General features: G+C 35.3%; 1 protein-coding gene across 1 annotated transcript in view; it reads right to left on the reverse strand.

Moving 5' to 3' along the window:
- Positions 1-18,945, reverse strand: part of ADGB (androglobin) — a 189,622-nt gene that overhangs the window by 109,072 nt on the left and 61,605 nt on the right. Inside the window, exons 8-12 of the mRNA XM_080806887.1 lie at positions 17,307-17,446; positions 14,932-15,018; positions 8,836-9,038; positions 7,001-7,141; positions 5,406-5,500 (exon numbers count right to left, since the gene is read on the reverse strand). Coding sequence (XP_080663013.1) covers positions 5,406-5,500; positions 7,001-7,141; positions 8,836-9,038; positions 14,932-15,018; positions 17,307-17,446 — 666 coding nt within the window. The remainder of the gene's footprint in view (positions 1-5,405; positions 5,501-7,000; positions 7,142-8,835; positions 9,039-14,931; positions 15,019-17,306; positions 17,447-18,945) is intronic.

Genomic DNA, 18,945 nt, shown 5'->3' on the forward strand with positions numbered 1-18,945 from the left:
TAACACTTTGTAGGTCCCGACTCCCTCCCACATCTCGAGCTGCCTCTAGTTTTCTCCCCTTGCTATTTGCTCAATTTCTAGTACTTCTCTGAACCCAGTGAGCTCTCCTTTACCTCCAGACTTTCCAAAAGAAACATCTGCTTTGAGCACACTTTTTCCCATTTATTACGCTAACTTCCTCCTTTGGGAAGACTTCCTTAGTCAACCATTAGAAAGATGTGTTGCTGCCGTGTGCACCATATTCATTTTTCTGCTCACTGACTCATTCAGTTAGTCACTCATCCAACACACATTATTTGAACACTATTTCTATTATACGCCAGATACCTTGTATGATCTCTGTTGTACCAATTTTCTAACTTTATTACTCTTGTTGGCTTGTCTGTCTTCTTCATTAGACTCTGGGTTTTGTAAGGAGGGAATTTTGTTAGTCTTGCTTGTTACCAGGTCCTCAAAGACTTCATTGTTTAGCACGTAATAGGTAATCAATAGACGTGTGTTGAATTAACAACAAACATGGGTGATCTTTTTCGTCCTTTAAATTCAAAACTAACTTTGTGTTTAAATATTAATTTCTCAGTAGGACAGCCAAGAACTTTTATATTTTGTAGTTTTGATGAAGGAGCAGGAGGCTGGCTGAGGACAAAGCAAAAGCTGGCACCTTGCACCCCCTCTCCACCCGCTCCCCTTGGTAATATGCGTGACCTTCCTCAGGCACCCTCACTGCCCTAAAAGAAAAACAAATAGTTCACTTGCAGAGATCACAATCCTGCAAGGCAGGAGTCTCCCTTAGTTTACAAATGTCCTTGAGATTTACAACAAAGAAGTTACCTTATCAATAGCCCAATTTCCAGAGGCACGGAACTCAGTTCCTCAAGCCCTAACCTCACCCTCCCCTCCATAAAAACTGAAGGAGGCTGAGGCAGAAGGAAATATAAATAAAGTTAAATTTCTTCTAAACCCAAATCTCACTAACAAGGACGCTTGATAGCAAGAATGTGACATTCCACCAGGAAACTCCCAATTGTCTTCCTGCTAGTGCCTCATTAAAGGGAAAAACGGCCTTGGCTTAATAATAACCCGGCCTTCAATATCCTGACAGTCTCTTTACCCTGACAGCCCTTCTGAACACCCACTTTGTCCTCACCTACCCAACTCCTGTGTATATAAATCAGCCACGCCTCACATCCCCAAAGCAGCAGCTCTTTCTGCCCCTGGGTCCTGTCCCTGTGCTTTAATAAACCACCATTTTGCACCAAAGATGTCTCAAGAATTCTTTCTTGGTCATCGGCTCCAGAGCTCAGCTCACCGAACCTCACCTAGGTTCTAGAACTTCATCAGTTTTAAAAAGTGTTGGAGTACTTCCCATTAAGAGACCACGGCACTCCCCAAAGCACAGCTCTGGTCATTTTGCAGTCCATGGTGTTAAAACTCTGGAATACGTAAGACAACAGCTGGGCCAGTGCCACATAAACTTTTACTTTAAAACTGAGGCCTGAGATAGATGGCCAGCTCAAATCTGAATCCGGTGGGAGGTCAAGGAAGCACACTTGGATTTAGCCAATGACTAAAGTTAATTAACTTTGAATTAAAATTAGAGAAACTGCCACTGCCTCTACATTCGTAAAGGCACGTTGTGCCCTGTCATCTTGACAGTATTACCCCTGTTAAGTGACAGATTTTCTCATGAAGAAATGGTTTCTATTCAAAAAGGACAAAGGAGCAGGAAAAGGAAGAGAAGGTAGAAGAGGAGAAGCTGGAGGAAGGAGGAGGGAGAGAGAAGGAGTGATAGAACATTATGCTGCCTGGGCAAATGATCTAGAAGATAAATATACTGTGTAGTAAAGTGCAATGAGCAGCCACCTGGATGATTTACACTTCAACCAAACGGTCATTGAATTTTTACTATCTAGCTCTTTCTAACTAACCCACTGAACATTTATGTTTATATCACTACACCATCTAGTCTTCTCATGCTTTAAGTGAAGTGATTTCAGAGCACATGGAAATCTTTAACCAAAGTGCTGCATGTCTGGGAGTCCCCCAAGGGGTTAGGATTCGGTAAGCTCCAAATGCAATATTGTGTTTGTCTAAGCAGAGTGAAGAGCAAGTAATCTGGTGGACTTCACCCTTTCCAAAGGGAAGGAGAAAAATGGTTTTTATATCCAATCCAAGTCTGGTCGGTTGCACCCAAAGTGAAAGAGGCTCACCTGCTTGTATTAGAGTCTCATCCTGAGGGGCCAGTGTCTTATTTCATACACACACATGTAGGTGCCTGCTGGAACATTCTCCAGGAACCCGGGGGTGGGGGGGGGGAGCCAGCTTTGCACTCTCCCTTTGCCTGCTCCAGAACACCAGTATCTCCTGGAGGATGCTTTCCATAAGCCTCTGATGTCTGATCTTTGTAGCTGCCACCCAGGGAATGCCTCTTCACCGCCTGGCTCTGGAGGCCAGGGAACTAGCATTCCTGGTCCTATGGGACTATAAGAACTAGTGACACCCAGAAAGGAGCTCATATTCCCATCCAGTGCCTTGATTTTGTGACTGCTGCCAGGGGACACCTCTCCAACCAACGGAGCTTACGCTTGTGGCTTCCACCAGACTATAACCAATCGAGAAAGAGTTGTTAACCAGCTGCCACCCCTGGGGCACAACGAGAGGCAACAGATCCAGGAGGTCAGTCTTTCCATGGAGGAGGCCTATTAAGTAGTCCTCCTGGCTGCTGCCTGAGGGGCAGATTTCTAATTCAACACACATCATGGGACTGACAGTGATCCTTCCCAGAGACCTTGGAGGACAAGCACTATCTTTGTTCTTTCCCTCCACCACACTCCAGAGTCCCCGTGTCTCCTGCAGGGGGGATTTGCACAAGACTGGTGCTCTGCTTTTTATGGGTGGCACCCTGATTTTTGCAGCTACCACTTTAAGGAAGCCTCTTGATTGTCTGGCTCTGGTAGCAAGTGGTGGTTTGCATTCCTGGGTGCCACAGGACTGTGGCAAGTGGAAAGATAGTCTTTGGCAGGCTGTCACCCATGGGCACTGTGCAGGGGCAAATTGAGTCTGTAAAGCAGGACTCTTGGCTGGCCCTGGAGCCTCCCTGATGCAGGCTTCAGGGACATCAGGTTAGGCACACACCTAGTGAACTATGGAGCTGCCTGCTCTCAAGGAGCACAGGCTGTGGACACCGTCTTGGACACTCCCTCTGCCTTGTTGCCACTCACTGGGATCTCAGAAAAGGGCTTTTTGATCATTTGGAGCCCCAACTTTCTGTGGCTGCCAACCAGGGGACACCACCAGAGAGCGTGGCCACTTGCAAGCCCTAGGACTATGTATATTTACATACTTTTAAAAGCTGCTGCTTAGGGGTGCCTGGGTGGCTCAGTGGGTTGAAGCCTCTGCCTTCGGCTTGGGTCATGATCCCAGGGTCCTGGGATCGAGCCCCGCATCAGGCTCTCTGCTCGGTGGGGAGCCTGCTTCCTCCTCTCTGTCTGCCTCTCTGCCTACTTGTGACCTCTGTCTGTCGAATAAATAAATAAAATCTTAAAAAAAAAAAACTCAAAGGAAAAAAAAAAAGAAAAGATTTATTAAAAAAAAAAAAAAAAGCTGCTGCTTATAGGTCTGACTTCCAAATTGCCTGAATCTAAGTGCTAAGATCCTCCCCTTAGGGATGCTGACAGGTCTTAGCACATCCTCACTGATGGGAGGCTATTAAAAATATGATAGCTTCTACCCAGACAAGCACAAAGGTTTAAGTGACAACCAGAACTGAGGCAAGGTTGAATGACAAGCTTCGTCTACTGCGTGGAGCCACTCCTTCAAGACTGGGAGAGATGGTTGTTCATCACCTGTATAGAAGCTAATAGAATTAAGCAAGATAAAGAACAGAGGAATATGTTCCAAAAGGAGAGAGAGGGAGAACAAGATAAAAACTCAGAGAAAAACTTCAATAAAAGGGAGATAAGTAATTTGTCTGATAAAAAGTTTAGCATAGTTGTCATAAAAATGCTCATTGAATTGGGGAGAAAAATGGATGAACACAGTGGGAACTTCAACAAAAAGATGGAAATATAAGAATGTACCCAAGAGTAGTCAAAGGGCTGAAGTATACAGTAACTAAACTGAAAAATGCACTAGAAAAGTTCAGCAACAGACTAGAAGAAGTGGGAGAAAGAATAAGTCAGCTCAGAGACAAGGCAGTGGAACTCAAACTATTAGAGCAGCAAAATGAAAATGGAATGATGGAATATTAGTCAGCCATAAAAAGAATGAAATCTTTCCATTTGTGATAACATAGACAGACCTCAAGGGCATTATGCTGAGTGAAATAAGTCAGGGAAAGACAAATACCACATGATCTCTCATATGAGGAATCTGAAATAAAACAAAACAAAACAAGCTCACAGAAATAGAGAACAGATTGGTAGAGTTGTCAGAGGCAGAAGGTGGGGGGTGGGAGAAATGGGCAAATATATATTTACTTAAATATATATATATTTAAATATAAATACATGTTTACTTAATTTACTTAAATATATATACATGTTTAGAAACCTAAATATACCATACCACTACTAAATATTATGTGGTCAAATATTTAACATCATGGAAAAAATTAATGATAGAATGTAAAGTGAAAAACTGGCTTCCAAAATTTAATATATTCATAAAATTTAATTCCACTGTGTAAAACAGTATATACACATATTTATAAAGAATACATGCACAGAAGAAAAAAATCAAAGGGTATATCCCAAAATGTTAGCATTGCATATGTCTAGGTATTTATACTATGAATATTTTAATTCCAGTCCCTTTGTGTACATTTTCTAAATTTCCTCCAAATTGTTAGACTTACAAGAAAAATCAATTAACACTTTTTGTGTATATTATCTAAAGATTACAGGGAGGTTATAATAATAGTTTACCAACTGTGATTGTGAATTCATTTAAATCATCTTATGTTAAGAAAATATTTATGATCTGTCATGGAAAGGTAATTTATTATTTTTTAGATATGTTTATATGATTCTTACTGAAATATATAACTCATATGCCTTTTCTTTTGTTTAGAATGGAAAAAATGATACATTTTTTTAACAAGAAACTATTGCAATTATCTAAGATAATTTTGAATGTTCCAGGTCCCTGTGTTCAAGAGTCTGATATTTTAAAGATAAATAGACTGAAATCCAGGTATAGAATTTAATTAAATTCTGATATACCTTCTACAACAACAAATAATCTCTCTATTTCTCTCTCCCTCCCCACCGCCCTCTGTCTCTCTCTCATCCACCTACTCATACACACACACACACTCTATCACATACTCATACACACACACACACACACACACACACACACACACACCATAAACGGTACTGTGCTTCCTGGCCTTGAGCGCTTACCATTTTTTCTAATGAAAAGATCTTTTTTTCAAACAAATATAGGGGTGTAAACGTAGCATATACAACCATGTGTGGAGATTGTATTGCTGAAGAACCTGTAGAAAAAACATATACCATGTCATGGAAATTCTAGCCAAATGGGTCTGTCAGTAGATCATTCCAGATTGTTCAAATTCCTTAATGAGCACATCTTTGCATGAGAAAAATAGGCAAATGACTGTAAATGCATTTAATAAATGTTGAATGTCACATATGCATCTATTTTATAGAACATCTCATTAGTTTTGCTTTCATCATAATAGCATTTAATTGCTTAAGAAATCATTTTATGTCACTATAAAAAAGTTATCAAAAAACTCTAGCTATTAGTCAATGTCACTTATAATAGTCTACAAATGATTATATTCAAAAGGAATGATTTTAAAATTAAAATATTTTTAGCTTTCATAAATAAAACCTTATTTTGAATTTAAAGCAGGCTAGAACTTTCTATGTCATTTCGAGAAGAAAGAAAACAGATACATTTGGCCAGGAAGTTCCTATCTATCTATCTATATCTATCTATCTATCATCTATTTCCAGGATAGTTAGCATACAGTGTTGTATTAGTTTCAGGTGTACAATATGAGCTACTTAATATTTAATATTTCTGAGCATCACTTATTTTTTCACATATTTCTTAACAGACCTGAAATTACTATATCTGATTCAGTATGCGTTTCTTCTTTAAAGAGTCTGGCTAAAATGGTATAATTTATTTTCCTCTATTATCTTTATTTTTAATTAAAAAGTTTGTTTTATCCCTTTAAAAATTCAAGCACTAATATTGAACTGTATTGGATATTTATTAAAGAATAATATTTTTAGAGCCACAAAATACAAGTTAAATATGAACCAGGATCAATCTAGAAAAGATTAAAATGTAAAATATATGAAACTTATGGAAACATATTTTTACATTTTTTAAATTTACATATTTTAAATTTAAATTAAACTTTGTATATTTTTCATGGAGTAGAGACCTGAACCTAGGAATACACACACACACACACACACACACACACACACACACATATATAGTTTATTTATACAGAGGAAGGCATATACTAACATATATTTATATATACTAATATGTAATTATATTTTATATTTATATAGTTTATGTAAATATATATCTATATTTATGGATATTTTATAATGTGTCATATAATATAGATTGTATTTTATGCAGTATGTTTTATATATTATAATATGCTATATATAACAATATGTAACAGATTGTTATATGTTAATACATAACATATACATTTATTAGTATATGTACTCCTCCATGCAAACACTTCTGTGACTGTTGTACCATAAGAACTGGGACAACGGCTTCTGTGGCACATGCAAGCTTTGCCCCCACATGCATGTGTGTTGATTTGAGAGTTCAACAATTATGGGCAAACTCGAGCAAGCTTATTTAGATACGTCTAAACTGGCAATACACTTTTATATTCCAAAGTTGTATTTCAACTTTGTAAACTCCAAATTTTCCCAACATTTTAGGAGACAGCTAAAATAGCTATTATTCTAGAATACTGAAATCTTACAATCTGACAGAGACTGCAGTGAGTACTGTACATCTGATGAGGGTCTTGAAGCATGAAGTGACCATTTGAATTTTTCTTTTTCCTTTTCTTTTTCTCCATTTTTACTCTTTTTCTTCCCAACATCTTTTGCATCTGCTTTTTCTAACATATTAAAAATATATATGATAAATCTTTTAACTACAAAATCTCAAATTATATTGCTTATTCAGTTATTATGTTGAAAAGGTGGCCAAAACGATAATGTTATTTAAATGCAAAACAATAGCCACAAATTTCCCAAAACACTACTCACCTCTAATTAGAAACATCAAAATAAAACAATAGAAAACTTTGAAAATTGGCAATGTACTGCCAAAGACATGAAGAATTATTAGTTATTGACTATACATTATTTTGCTAAATGGAGATGATCATTTGAATATAATAAATATTATATCTAACAATATATAATTTTATATACTATATGTAATCTTAGGTTAGTTTTCTTATTTTAGAATGAGGCTAGTTTTCTCATTCCTCCTCCAGCGTCATAAGATGTATATCTACTGTTTTCTCACAGAAAATGCTCTTTCCACATTCCCTCATCTTCCTCAAGAAATCCTTCTCATCTTTGCAAACATAGCTCAAAATTCCTTAGGGAATTCTTCCCTGATGCCCTAGACTAAGTATGCACTCCCGTACTTTTCTGTATTTTCCTTCAAGGCTCATGTCTTAGTATATAGTAATGGTTTTTAGATTTAAAATTAATGTCAGTCTCTCTCACTAATCATAAGCACTAGGAGGTAAGTTCCACATCTGATTTTGTTCACCAGATTATTGTTAGTTCCTGGAACATTTATTGGAATTCTACTCAGAAAACAATATATCTGAATGGATGGATATACATATGTTAATTTGTGATACATGAAAAAAGGTTTCTAAGTTCAAACTAATTTGAGATATGCTAGGTAAAACAAATTTAATCAGCCTTCTTTTTCCTTTTTTCTTTCATAAACTAATGCACATTAGGTCATTTAAAGAAGGGCTTATGATAGGCAGATATCACTCATACACTTGATCTTGGTAAACTCTTGAGGAACATTTATAGCAATAACTTCTGTATGGTAAACGCTGGTAGATAAGATCTTGCTAAGGAAAAATTTGGGCAAAATATAAGATTTCATAAAACAAATATTTTAAAGATTATTATAGATGCTTTTGAGGTACAAAAATCTGAATACATCCTAGTATATTTAATTCTACTTTACTATAAAAGCATTATTATTCATATGCATAGTTATATGAAATATTTTAGAAAATATCAAATTATTATTCAATATATTTCTCACTTTAAGATCCTACACTTTATAAAATAACTTGACATTATTTTATTTTCAAATTTGAACTTCTACCTTACAACAAATGGTCAGCAAATCAAAACCCATACTGTGTCTATTTTGCATTTCCTTGGTGGAAGAAAAAAAGACAAAATAGGACAACTTTCCCCTTTGCAGTTTTTCTCCATTCCATTCTACATATAACATATAAGGAAGTGTGTCTGATGGAAATTGATGCTTAATGTGTCTTTCTATGTTAATACTACATTACTTCAGTATCATCAAAATATATAGTTGCCCTTGATTTTTAAAGAGAGCAAAATGTGGAATAATAACTAACATCTAGTAAACAACATTACTAGTTCTAAAATCCTAGAAAGATAAGATCCTAATTATTTTCACAACACAGCAGATGATAATGACAATAAATAATCATTAAATTCAGCAATGAATGTAAATTACTTATACACAATATCCATATTGAACACATGAATGACATTGTAATATGAAATGTCTTACCCCTTGGAGCTTTGTCACTTTTCTCAGGTACCTTTAGAGCTGTCGTTGAACCTTCAGGTTTGAATTCTTTGCTGTCCTTCACTGGTTCCTTTAACTTGGCATCTAACATAGCTATTTTGCTTTCAGAACTGGACTCAACTGACAGCTTAAATTCAGGCAATATTTCTTTCAAGAGCTCCCATACTTTGTCCATATATCCTGGGCTTAGATAAAACACATCAACATTAATTTCCAAATCAAAAAGAAATAGAAAATCTTAACAGACCAATTACTAGCAAAGGTATTGAATCAGCAATCAAAATAATCCACAAAAACAAAACTTCACTGGTGAATTCTACCAAACATTTAAAGAATAATTAATACCAATTCTTCTCAAACTCTTTGGAAAAATATAGAAGGAACACATTCTAATTCATTTTATAAAGCCATCATTACTTTGATACCAAAACCAGATAAAGATACCACAAGTAAAGGAAATTACTAACCAAAATCTCTGATGAGCAGAGATGCAAAAATCCTCAACAAAATATTAGCAAATATAATTCAATAACACATTAAATAAGTGGGATTAATTCCAGGGATGTAAGTAACTAAGATTCAACATTTGCAAATCTATGTGGTACACCACATTAAAAAGGAATGATAAAAATCATAAGGTCATCTCAATAGATGGAGAAAAAATACTGACAAAATTTAATATCCATTTATGATAAAAAAAACTTTCAGCAAAGTGGGTATAGAGAGAACATACTGCAACATAATTATCACCATATATGACTAGCCCACAGCTAATATCATACTCAGTCAACTGTGAAAATCTAAAATCTTTTCCTCAAGATTAGGAACAATACAAGGATGCCAACTCTCACCATTTTTATTCAATAGTATTGCAGTTCTTAACCAAAGCAAGTAGGCAAGAAAGAGAAATAAAAGGCATCCAAATTAGGTAGGAAGAAGTAAAATAGTCACTATTTGCAAATGATATAATATACACAGAAAACCCAAAAGATGCCACCAGAAACTATAAAGCCAATAAATGACTTCAGTCAGGTTGCAGGATACAAAATCAATATACAAAAATCTGTTGCACTCTATACACTAGATGAATCATCAGAAACACAAATAAAGAAAACAATCCCATTTACAATCTCATTGAAAGGAGTAAAATACCTAGAAATAAATTTAACCAAGGAGGTGAAAGACTTGTATACTTAAAACTATAGGACATTAATAAAAGAAATTGAAGATGACACAAACAAATGGAAAGACATTCTGTGTTCATTGACTGGAAGAATTAATATTGCAAAAATGTCCAGACTACCCAAAGTCATTGACAGATTCAATGCAATCCTTATCAAAATTCTAATGACATTTTTCAGAGAAATAGGAAAAACAATTATAAAATTTGTATTGAACCACAAAAAAACTCTTAATAGCCAAAGCTATTGTGAGAAAGAACAAAGCTGGAGGCCTCACACTTCTTGTTTTCAAACTATGTCACAAATCTATAATGATCAAACAATATGCTATTGACATACAGACAGTTAGATCAACGGATCACAATAGAGAACTAAGAAATAAGCCCATCTATATACAGTCAATGAACTTATGACAATGGAGTCAAGGACACACAGTGTGGAAAAGATAGCCTCTTCAAGAAATGGTGTTGGAAGAATTGGACAGCCATATGCAAAAGGATGAAACCAGACCACTATCTTACACTATACACAAAAATCAGTTCATAATGCATTAAAGACTTGAATGCATGGTTTTATATGGTTTTACCATAGAACTATAGAAAACATAGGTTTCTTGACATTGGTCTCATATTGTTTTTTGTTTGTTTGTTTGTTTTGGATTTGACTCCAAAGGCAAGGGCACAAATACAAAAATAAAAAGTAGGGCTATATCAAACTGAAAAGCTTCTACATCACAAAAGAAACCATCAACAAAACGAAAAGGCAACCTACTGAATGAAAGAAAATATTACCAAATTGTGTATCTGACAGGGAGTTAAAAATGTATGAAGTACTCATACAACTCAATAACAAACAAAACAAAATAAAATGAACCAAAAACACCAAACTCTCCAACTAATAAATGAGTAGAGGATCTGAAAAGACAGTTTTCAAAAAAAAACCCCATATGGATAATCGAAGATACATGAAAAGATATTCAACATCACTAATCATCAGGGAAATACAAATCAAAACCACAATGAGATTTTACTTCATAACTGTTAGAATGGCTGTTATCAAAAAACAAGAAATAACAAGTATGGCAAAGATGTGGAAAAAGAAACTTTATGCACTGTTGTAAATTGGTGCACCCACTATGGAAAACAGCATGGAGTGTCTTCAAAAAAGTTGAAAAAGAACTACCATGTGATCCAATTCCAATTCTGGAATTATCTGAATAAAAGGAAAATACCAGTATGAAGAGATATGTGCACACCTGTGTTTACTGCAGCGTTACTTACAAGAGCCAAGATATGGATAAGGAAGGTGTGGCATATTATATATATGTATTAATATTACTCACATTATATATATATATATTTATATTTATATTTATATATATAATGGAATATTATCAGCCATAAAAAAAGATTGAAATCTTCCCATTTGTGACAACATGGATGGATCTAGAGGGTATAATGCTAGATGTAAAAAGTCAAAGACAAATACCATATGATTTCATTTATATGTAGAATGTAAAAGACAAAACAAACAAAAGTATTTACCCCAAAGATACAGACATAGTCAAAAGAAGAGCCATCTGTACCTCAATGTTCCTAGCAGCAATGGCCACAGTTGCCAAACTGTGGAAAGAGCCAAGATGCCCTTCAACAGACGAACGGATAAAAAGGATATGGTCCATATATACTATGGAGCATTATGCCTCCATCAGAAAGGATGAATACCCAACTTCTGTATCAACATGGACAGGACTGGAGGAAATTATGCTGAGTGAAATAAGTCAAGCACAGAGGGTCAATTATCATATGGTTTCACTTACTTGTGGAGCATAAGGAATAACATGGAGGACATTGGGAGATGGAGAGAAGTGAGTTGGGAGAAATCGGAGGGGGAGACAAACCGTGAGATACTGTGGACTCTAAGAAACAAATTGAGGGTTTTGGAGGGGAGGGGGTTGGGGAAGTGGGTGATCCTGTTAGTGGGTATTAAGGAGGGCACATATTGCATGGAGCACTGAATGTGGTGCATAAACAATGAATCTTGGAACACTGAAAAAATAAAATTAAATTAAAAGAAAAAAAAAGAGTTCTTGAGCCAGAAACCTGAAAACAAACAAACAAAAGAAAACAGAAACAGACATACAGATACAGGAAATAAACCATTGGCTGTTTGAGGGGGAGGCATTGGGGTGAGGTGAAATTGGCGAAGGGATTAAGAGGTCCAAATTTCCAGTTATAAAATAAACAAGTCATGGTGATGCAACATATAGCATAGAAAATATAGTCAATAATATTGTCATAACTATATTGTAAGATGGTGATTAGACATCACGGGGATCATCTAGTAACATATAAAAATGTTGAATCACCATGATCAATGCCTGAAACTAACAAGATATCGTATGCCAATTATATGTCAGTTTTAAAAAGCGAGGTGACCAGTTGCTCTATTCCAGATGAACTATGCCAACATCAGAGAAGTGTGCCTAAGAAACTAATCATCGCTTCATTTGAAATCATCTTCTTATATCCAGAGACATATCATTGATTGTGTTTCTATTATTATATGGAGGGTCAAAAGGTTTTTTTCTTTCTTTTCAAAAGGTAAAACTGCACTAATTGAAGGAAAACATAAGAGACAAGGCCAATAAATGTATGTAGACCAGTGCTTCCCTTCGGTACTCCCACAGGAGAGTGGAAGGGAAGGTGTCTGTTGGAAATGCCACAGAACACTTTCATCCTAACTGATCTTCACATGGGAAAAAGTTCTAATAGTCAACACGAGCTTGGAACTTCAGCACTTTAATTCTCCTTGACCCCTGTAAAACCATGAACACTCCTGCAGGTCCCTCAGAGGCTTTCTCTTCACATTCTAATACTTCCTGGTAACAGAAACATCCCACTCCTGAATATATCATGTGGCACTGAGAATATTGTTCTCCTGCCCTTACTGGGCCTCTCCATCCTTTCCTTCAGACAAACCCAGTAAAGACTCAGACCAAGTGAGAACACTCTCCATGAAACCCTACTGACCCCTGCTTGCCTCCTTGGCTGATGGTAATCGCTTCCATATTTCAACCTAAACATTTCTTGACAATCATCTATGTAGTATTTCATGACATCCTTTTCATTTAATAGTACATAGGTATGCATAAATAAATTTTTCAATTTTATAGTATATTATAATTTAAAACTATATGAATAATGTGACAGAATACTCATGGGAAAAATTATAAATCATACATAGATCAAAGTATGTATTTTTTTTTTTACTTTTTAGTTGTATTTAGAAGAAAATTGATAAATTTGAATGCTTGGATCAGTCTCATGTATTCTTCTTAAGAATTTTCCCTGTTTTCAAAGTTTAACTATTAATTATTATACATATATCTAGATAATATTAAATAATCTAGTGATAGTCACTAGAGAGGGAAAGAAACTTACAGTAATTATGTGTCTATAGTACAGTAGCTACTTTTTCTATCATCTACTCACTTATCTTTGGAACAACCATCTTTACATATCCCCACTTTACAGATGAAGAAACTGGGGCCCAGAGAAATTACATTACTTGCAAAATTCACAAACTTGAAACTGAAGTGTCAGAACATAAATCTAGCTATATAGTTCTAACTCCAAAGCTCAAGATTTCCCCCTTTATATCATTTTCATAGAAATTGCATAGCAACCAGAAATTCATGCAAAGAGTATGTCTAAAACTTCTCAAAATTTTTATCATGAATTTTAAGGTAGTCTATGAAACACTTTTCAGTTTTCATGTATGATTCTGGCAAGGGATAATTCACAATTTCTAATTGACTAATTTTCTAGTTGTAAATTATTTTGATTTCCTATTTCTTCACCATCTTTCAAAAGACTTCTGAGGATTTCATGGCTTTGCTGTATTTACTCACTGTCACACAGGAAAAATTAAGGCACAATTATAGGCATTCCATCAATGCTGAAGATAAAAATTTAGAAAAGTCCAGTTTTAAACCTCATTTTAAACCTCCCTCCACTAACATTACCCATTGCATTTCAAGAAATATTCTCTTTGCTTAGATATCAGAAAAGGATTTTCCGTAAGAAGACCTATCTAGATCATTCCCTAAAAAACATGATCAGCTCTCCCTTCAGGAAAGCAGTCCCTTGAGGAAGGGGTCTACTTTTCTTTTCTTTCTTTCTTTTTTTCACCCTGCAGATAGGTTTATTTGAACCAAGCAACAGCTAGTTGAAAAGATGCTTCAGATGGTAGAATCCAAGTTACTGGGGACTGAATTCAATCTCCTCTAACCTGGATCCTTTGAGAATGGTACATTTCCAATAAAAATCAAAGATTGGAAATGATCCAATAACTATGCTATGGATTTGATTTTATAAAAACCAAACTACTCTGGGCTTTAGTTTCCGTATTTGTAATGACACATACCCAGCTGATGAGGCCATATGAATGATTAAATATTTTCAAGACTGTGGTTTTTAATTAGAGATACTATATTAAAGTACCTAATGCCTAGTAGGAGTTTCATTATTATTATTTCCTAATACGTGTGGCTAATTAAAAGTTGCCTTTATGTTTCTGTATTGAATAAGTGTAGTAACTGTATAAGTATAAATGAATGCATGTAAATAGTTTACCATAATAAAGAATTAACATTGTTTTCATATTTGTAATCCAGATATTTAAAGATTAAATTCACAGTTTTTTAAGGAAACAGAATTTATCCTGAAATTCTCAAGGAATTTTATAGAATACTATGAAGTAGTGTTTTCACAAACATTTTGTAAAATATGTCATTTCGTGACATTTTCTTAAAGATTAAGAATGTTTAATTCAAGAAACATTACATGGGAAGAAAGAAAAAAAAATATATGAAGAAGTTAATGGTAAAACCTACTGGAGAGAGATCACTTCTGGTAACCATCCTGTGAGTGCGTGGATAACAGTGAACTCCCCTAGTTCTCTCCTCTCTGCTATATGGATGCTAAAAAGGCAAATGCACAATAGCATAGTTAGTAGCAACGATAATAATAATAATAAACAATGATATAGCCATAAAAAATGTCGGGGTCATAGTGGTTACCTATTAGGATACAAGAAAATACTATTGCAAAAGCCAGATGATTTGTTTTGTTGAAGTGTTTAAAGAGATCCAAAGATAAAATTTCATGTTTATTTTAGAAACATGCTATAAACCTTATTTTAAAAAGATATAAGTTAATATTCATGTCATATACATAAAAGATATTCACATATATTATAAAATATGTAAACTTGGATTATATATATTTCATATATTCAGTATACTAACATGTTCTTTAAAAAATAGAAGTGTCTTTTATCCTTGTGATTTCAGTTTTTATTCTTTTTTTTTAAGATTTTATTTATTTATTTGACAGAGAGAGAGATCACAAGCAGGCAGAGAGCAAGGCAGAAAGAAAGGGGAAGCAGGCTTCCAGCTGAGCAGAGAGCCCGATGTGGGGCTCAATCCCAGGACTCCGGGATCATGACCTGAGCCGAAGGCAGAGGCTTAACCCACTGAGCCACCCAGGTGCCCCATAGATTATGAATTTTGATGTGTCTACATATGTCACAGATAACAAAAGTCTCTTGGGGTAGTTCACAGTCTAGTCTAAACTCCTCCGTGGATAATCCTACTTAGGAAACAACTGGCAAACCTCATAAAAATAATGTTCTGTCTTTTGCACAGCCCACAATGATACTGACATAATTACTGAACATTAATTTTTAATGTAGAAAGATAAAACTCATTTGAAAATAATTGCTATATACTATTAAACCTGAGGGAAAAATGTATAGACAAATATAAATTGTACCACACAGTTCAGGTATCCACTAGAATGCCTCAGAAATGTCTTAAATCTAGTCTGGTCCTTTATTTTCATGCTGGATTTATCTATTTTTAAAAATAACAATAATCCTATTTCTTAGGTTGCTATAAAATCCTATGGAACTGTAGCTTTAAGAAAGACAAATTGCCACTTCAATTTTCCAGGTCACAGTTTTAACACTTCACTGATATTAATTCAGCTCTAATTCTCAGAAATTCAAGTTAGGGAATTAGGGACGTGAGGAACATTATTTTCTTTCAAAACAAACAAACATAGCTGTCACCAGTATGAATACTTAGTACTATTCAGCTACCTAAAAAGATCTGGGCTGAGTTCTTTAAAAAAAAAAATCATTGAAATTAAGAGTTGTGAGCTGGGTGAAACAAATTCCAAACAGAAAATCAAGGGTTGGTGAGAGAAAAAAGAGATGACAAGGATGGCAGTAGGAGTGGCTGGTTTTGTTTTGTAGCCACGGGAAAGAGAAAGTAAGGGGAGCCAAAACAAAATCCACAAAAAGCAGAGCAGAGGTCTGATGACAGACAAGGTTATGTTTCCTGAAGGGGAGGAGTCTGAGATTTGAGCAAAGGGCTGAAGTGGTCTCTGTTAGAGCATGTGGGTGTTCCATTGAGAATGAGATGCTCTCACACCCTGTAGGAGGGTGAAGGGTATCAAATTCAAGCCAGTGCCATGTATGTGAGAATTCTCCCACTGAGCAATGATACAAAGTTGCCATGCCTTTGCAACACAAGCATCTAAACTATGTTTGCATGGCTAGGGTGGGGATGGATTGGACTAGGGTGTCTGTAGGTGGAAGCCAAGAGAATGAATGCGGCAGACGTGTCTCATACACGTTAACGCACAAGACACGCAGGAATGGAAGATGCAAGCAGATTTCACAAGAGTACTGAAGCAAATATGAGTACTTTTCATCACGAATGTATTAAAAGGGACCAATGCTACCAAAAACACGAGGAACATACTGACATCCCTCAGAAGAGTTCAGGTGTTCAAGATTAGTAAATTATTGCTGCACATACAGAACCTAACATTTGAACTGGACCCAGGATATATTATTTTGTATTTAGATGAACCAATATATCCCCCTACAAGCCAACTTTTTTCTCACACTAAGCCAAAATATTATTTCTCATGATCACTCGCCATTTGCAAGAAAGCATTGGATATAGAATAATTTTTGAATATTTTTTCTTGGGAGAATGCTATCTTATTGCTGGCTAACCCAATATTTCCAATTAGTGATTTTGGCATATTCATTTTTATATTAGAACATTTATATTGTTTTGAAAGAAAACTCCTTTACATTGATTTAAAAAAAATAAAGCTATGTGATATAGATGTATAGCTGTCTGTTGTCTTTTTGTTTCTATATGAGTGAGTGATTATTCTTCCTTCTACATACTCAACATTTGCCAGCTTAATGATAGCTTTACACAGAAGCATTGGCCAGAGTTCAAATTCACAGGTTGTGGCTGGAAGCAACAGATTGTTGTCTTCATCAAAAGGCAGAAAGTCATCAATAGTTATCTTTCTCCAGCAACCCTAAACAGGAGAAAAAAAGGAATGCATCAGTGACTAACATTATTTTCTCTCATCCATTATTGTACAACACTGATGTGACTTTTCAGTGTTTTTTAATTTTACCTTAGCTTCTTACTTCTAAAGCCTAGCATACTGGTTGGTCTTCAATACTACCATGGCTGGGAATTTGAGTTGATTATTTTATGTAATGTCAGCACATCCCTCTCTATATCAACAGATATGTTGATATCATCATGTCAAATATGTCACAATTTCTGAGGTCTTTTTTTAAAATTATTTTATTTATTTATTTGACAGAGAGAGAGAGAGAAAGAGAGGGAACACAAGCAGGGAGGAGTGGGACAGGGAGAAGCACGCTTCCCGAGAAGGGAGCCCAAAGTGGGGCTTGATCCTAGACCCTGGGATCATGACCTGAGCCAAACAAAGGCAGATGCTTAATGACTAAGCCACTCAGGCGCCCCTTTCTGAAGTCTCATAAACATATTCTTGGGTACCCTATCCTACATAATGCAGTAAATTAAAGAGTTTCCAATAGCAGAACCAAAACATTATACAGCCATAGATAAGTTTGGCCATAATTAAATAACTCAATATAGTCATAACACAAATCACCCAAATATAAGTAATTATTGATTATCCTACTAGAGTCAGTTGATATTAAACTTCTAATTACCAGATTGCTTCTGCTCCTAATTAAAGATCTAATTCTTAACATGAAGTTGATTAATACTTTCTTTAATAAAATCACGATATATTTTCCTGTATACATATGACTTCACAATTAAAAGTTTAAGACAAATGATAACATTAGTGATTATGAAGTCAAAAAACTATATATTTTTTTTAGATTTTGGTTTTACATGTGAAATTTCATCATGGATTTATTCTTTTGCCCAAGAAATATTTTCAGCAGTGGTGTGACCACTGTGAACATAAAAATCTGGAAAACATCTGGCCTAAACCATTGCATTGCTTCGAGTCTAGTGAGGGAAGACATATACGCAAACAATATCAAACATAATAGTTCAAAGTGTTCTAGGACCAGAAAAGAAGGTGTGACAAATATAGATTGTGGAAGTCTTCACAAGAAGTTAACATCTCAACTGAAGATTCAAAGAACAGTCCACTTTTCACAAGTAGATAGGAGCAATAGGGTGAAACATGGTCTCTTTGCATGGCACATGTAAGTCTGAACTCATATTGCCTGCCTTAGTGGTTGCATGTCTTTCTTTCTTCCCTAAGAGTTGAGGTAGGGCAAGACAGGATTAAACACTGGATTTTAGCCACTCTCTCTTCTAATTTCATATGATATGACCCAAAAGAATACCCAGTGAGATAAGTCAGACACAAAGGACAGATATTGTATACTTCTACTTATATGACATACCTGGAAAAAAGCAAATTTGCAGACAAAAGGCATGATAGAGGTTACCAGGGACTGGGTAAAGAGGAGGATGAAAAATTACTGTTTAATAGGTATAGAGTTTCTGTTTGGGATG

The sequence above is a fragment of the Martes martes genome (assembly GCF_963455335.1).
Source record: "Martes martes genome assembly, chromosome: 6".
Lineage (NCBI taxonomy): Eukaryota > Metazoa > Chordata > Mammalia > Carnivora > Mustelidae > Martes > Martes martes.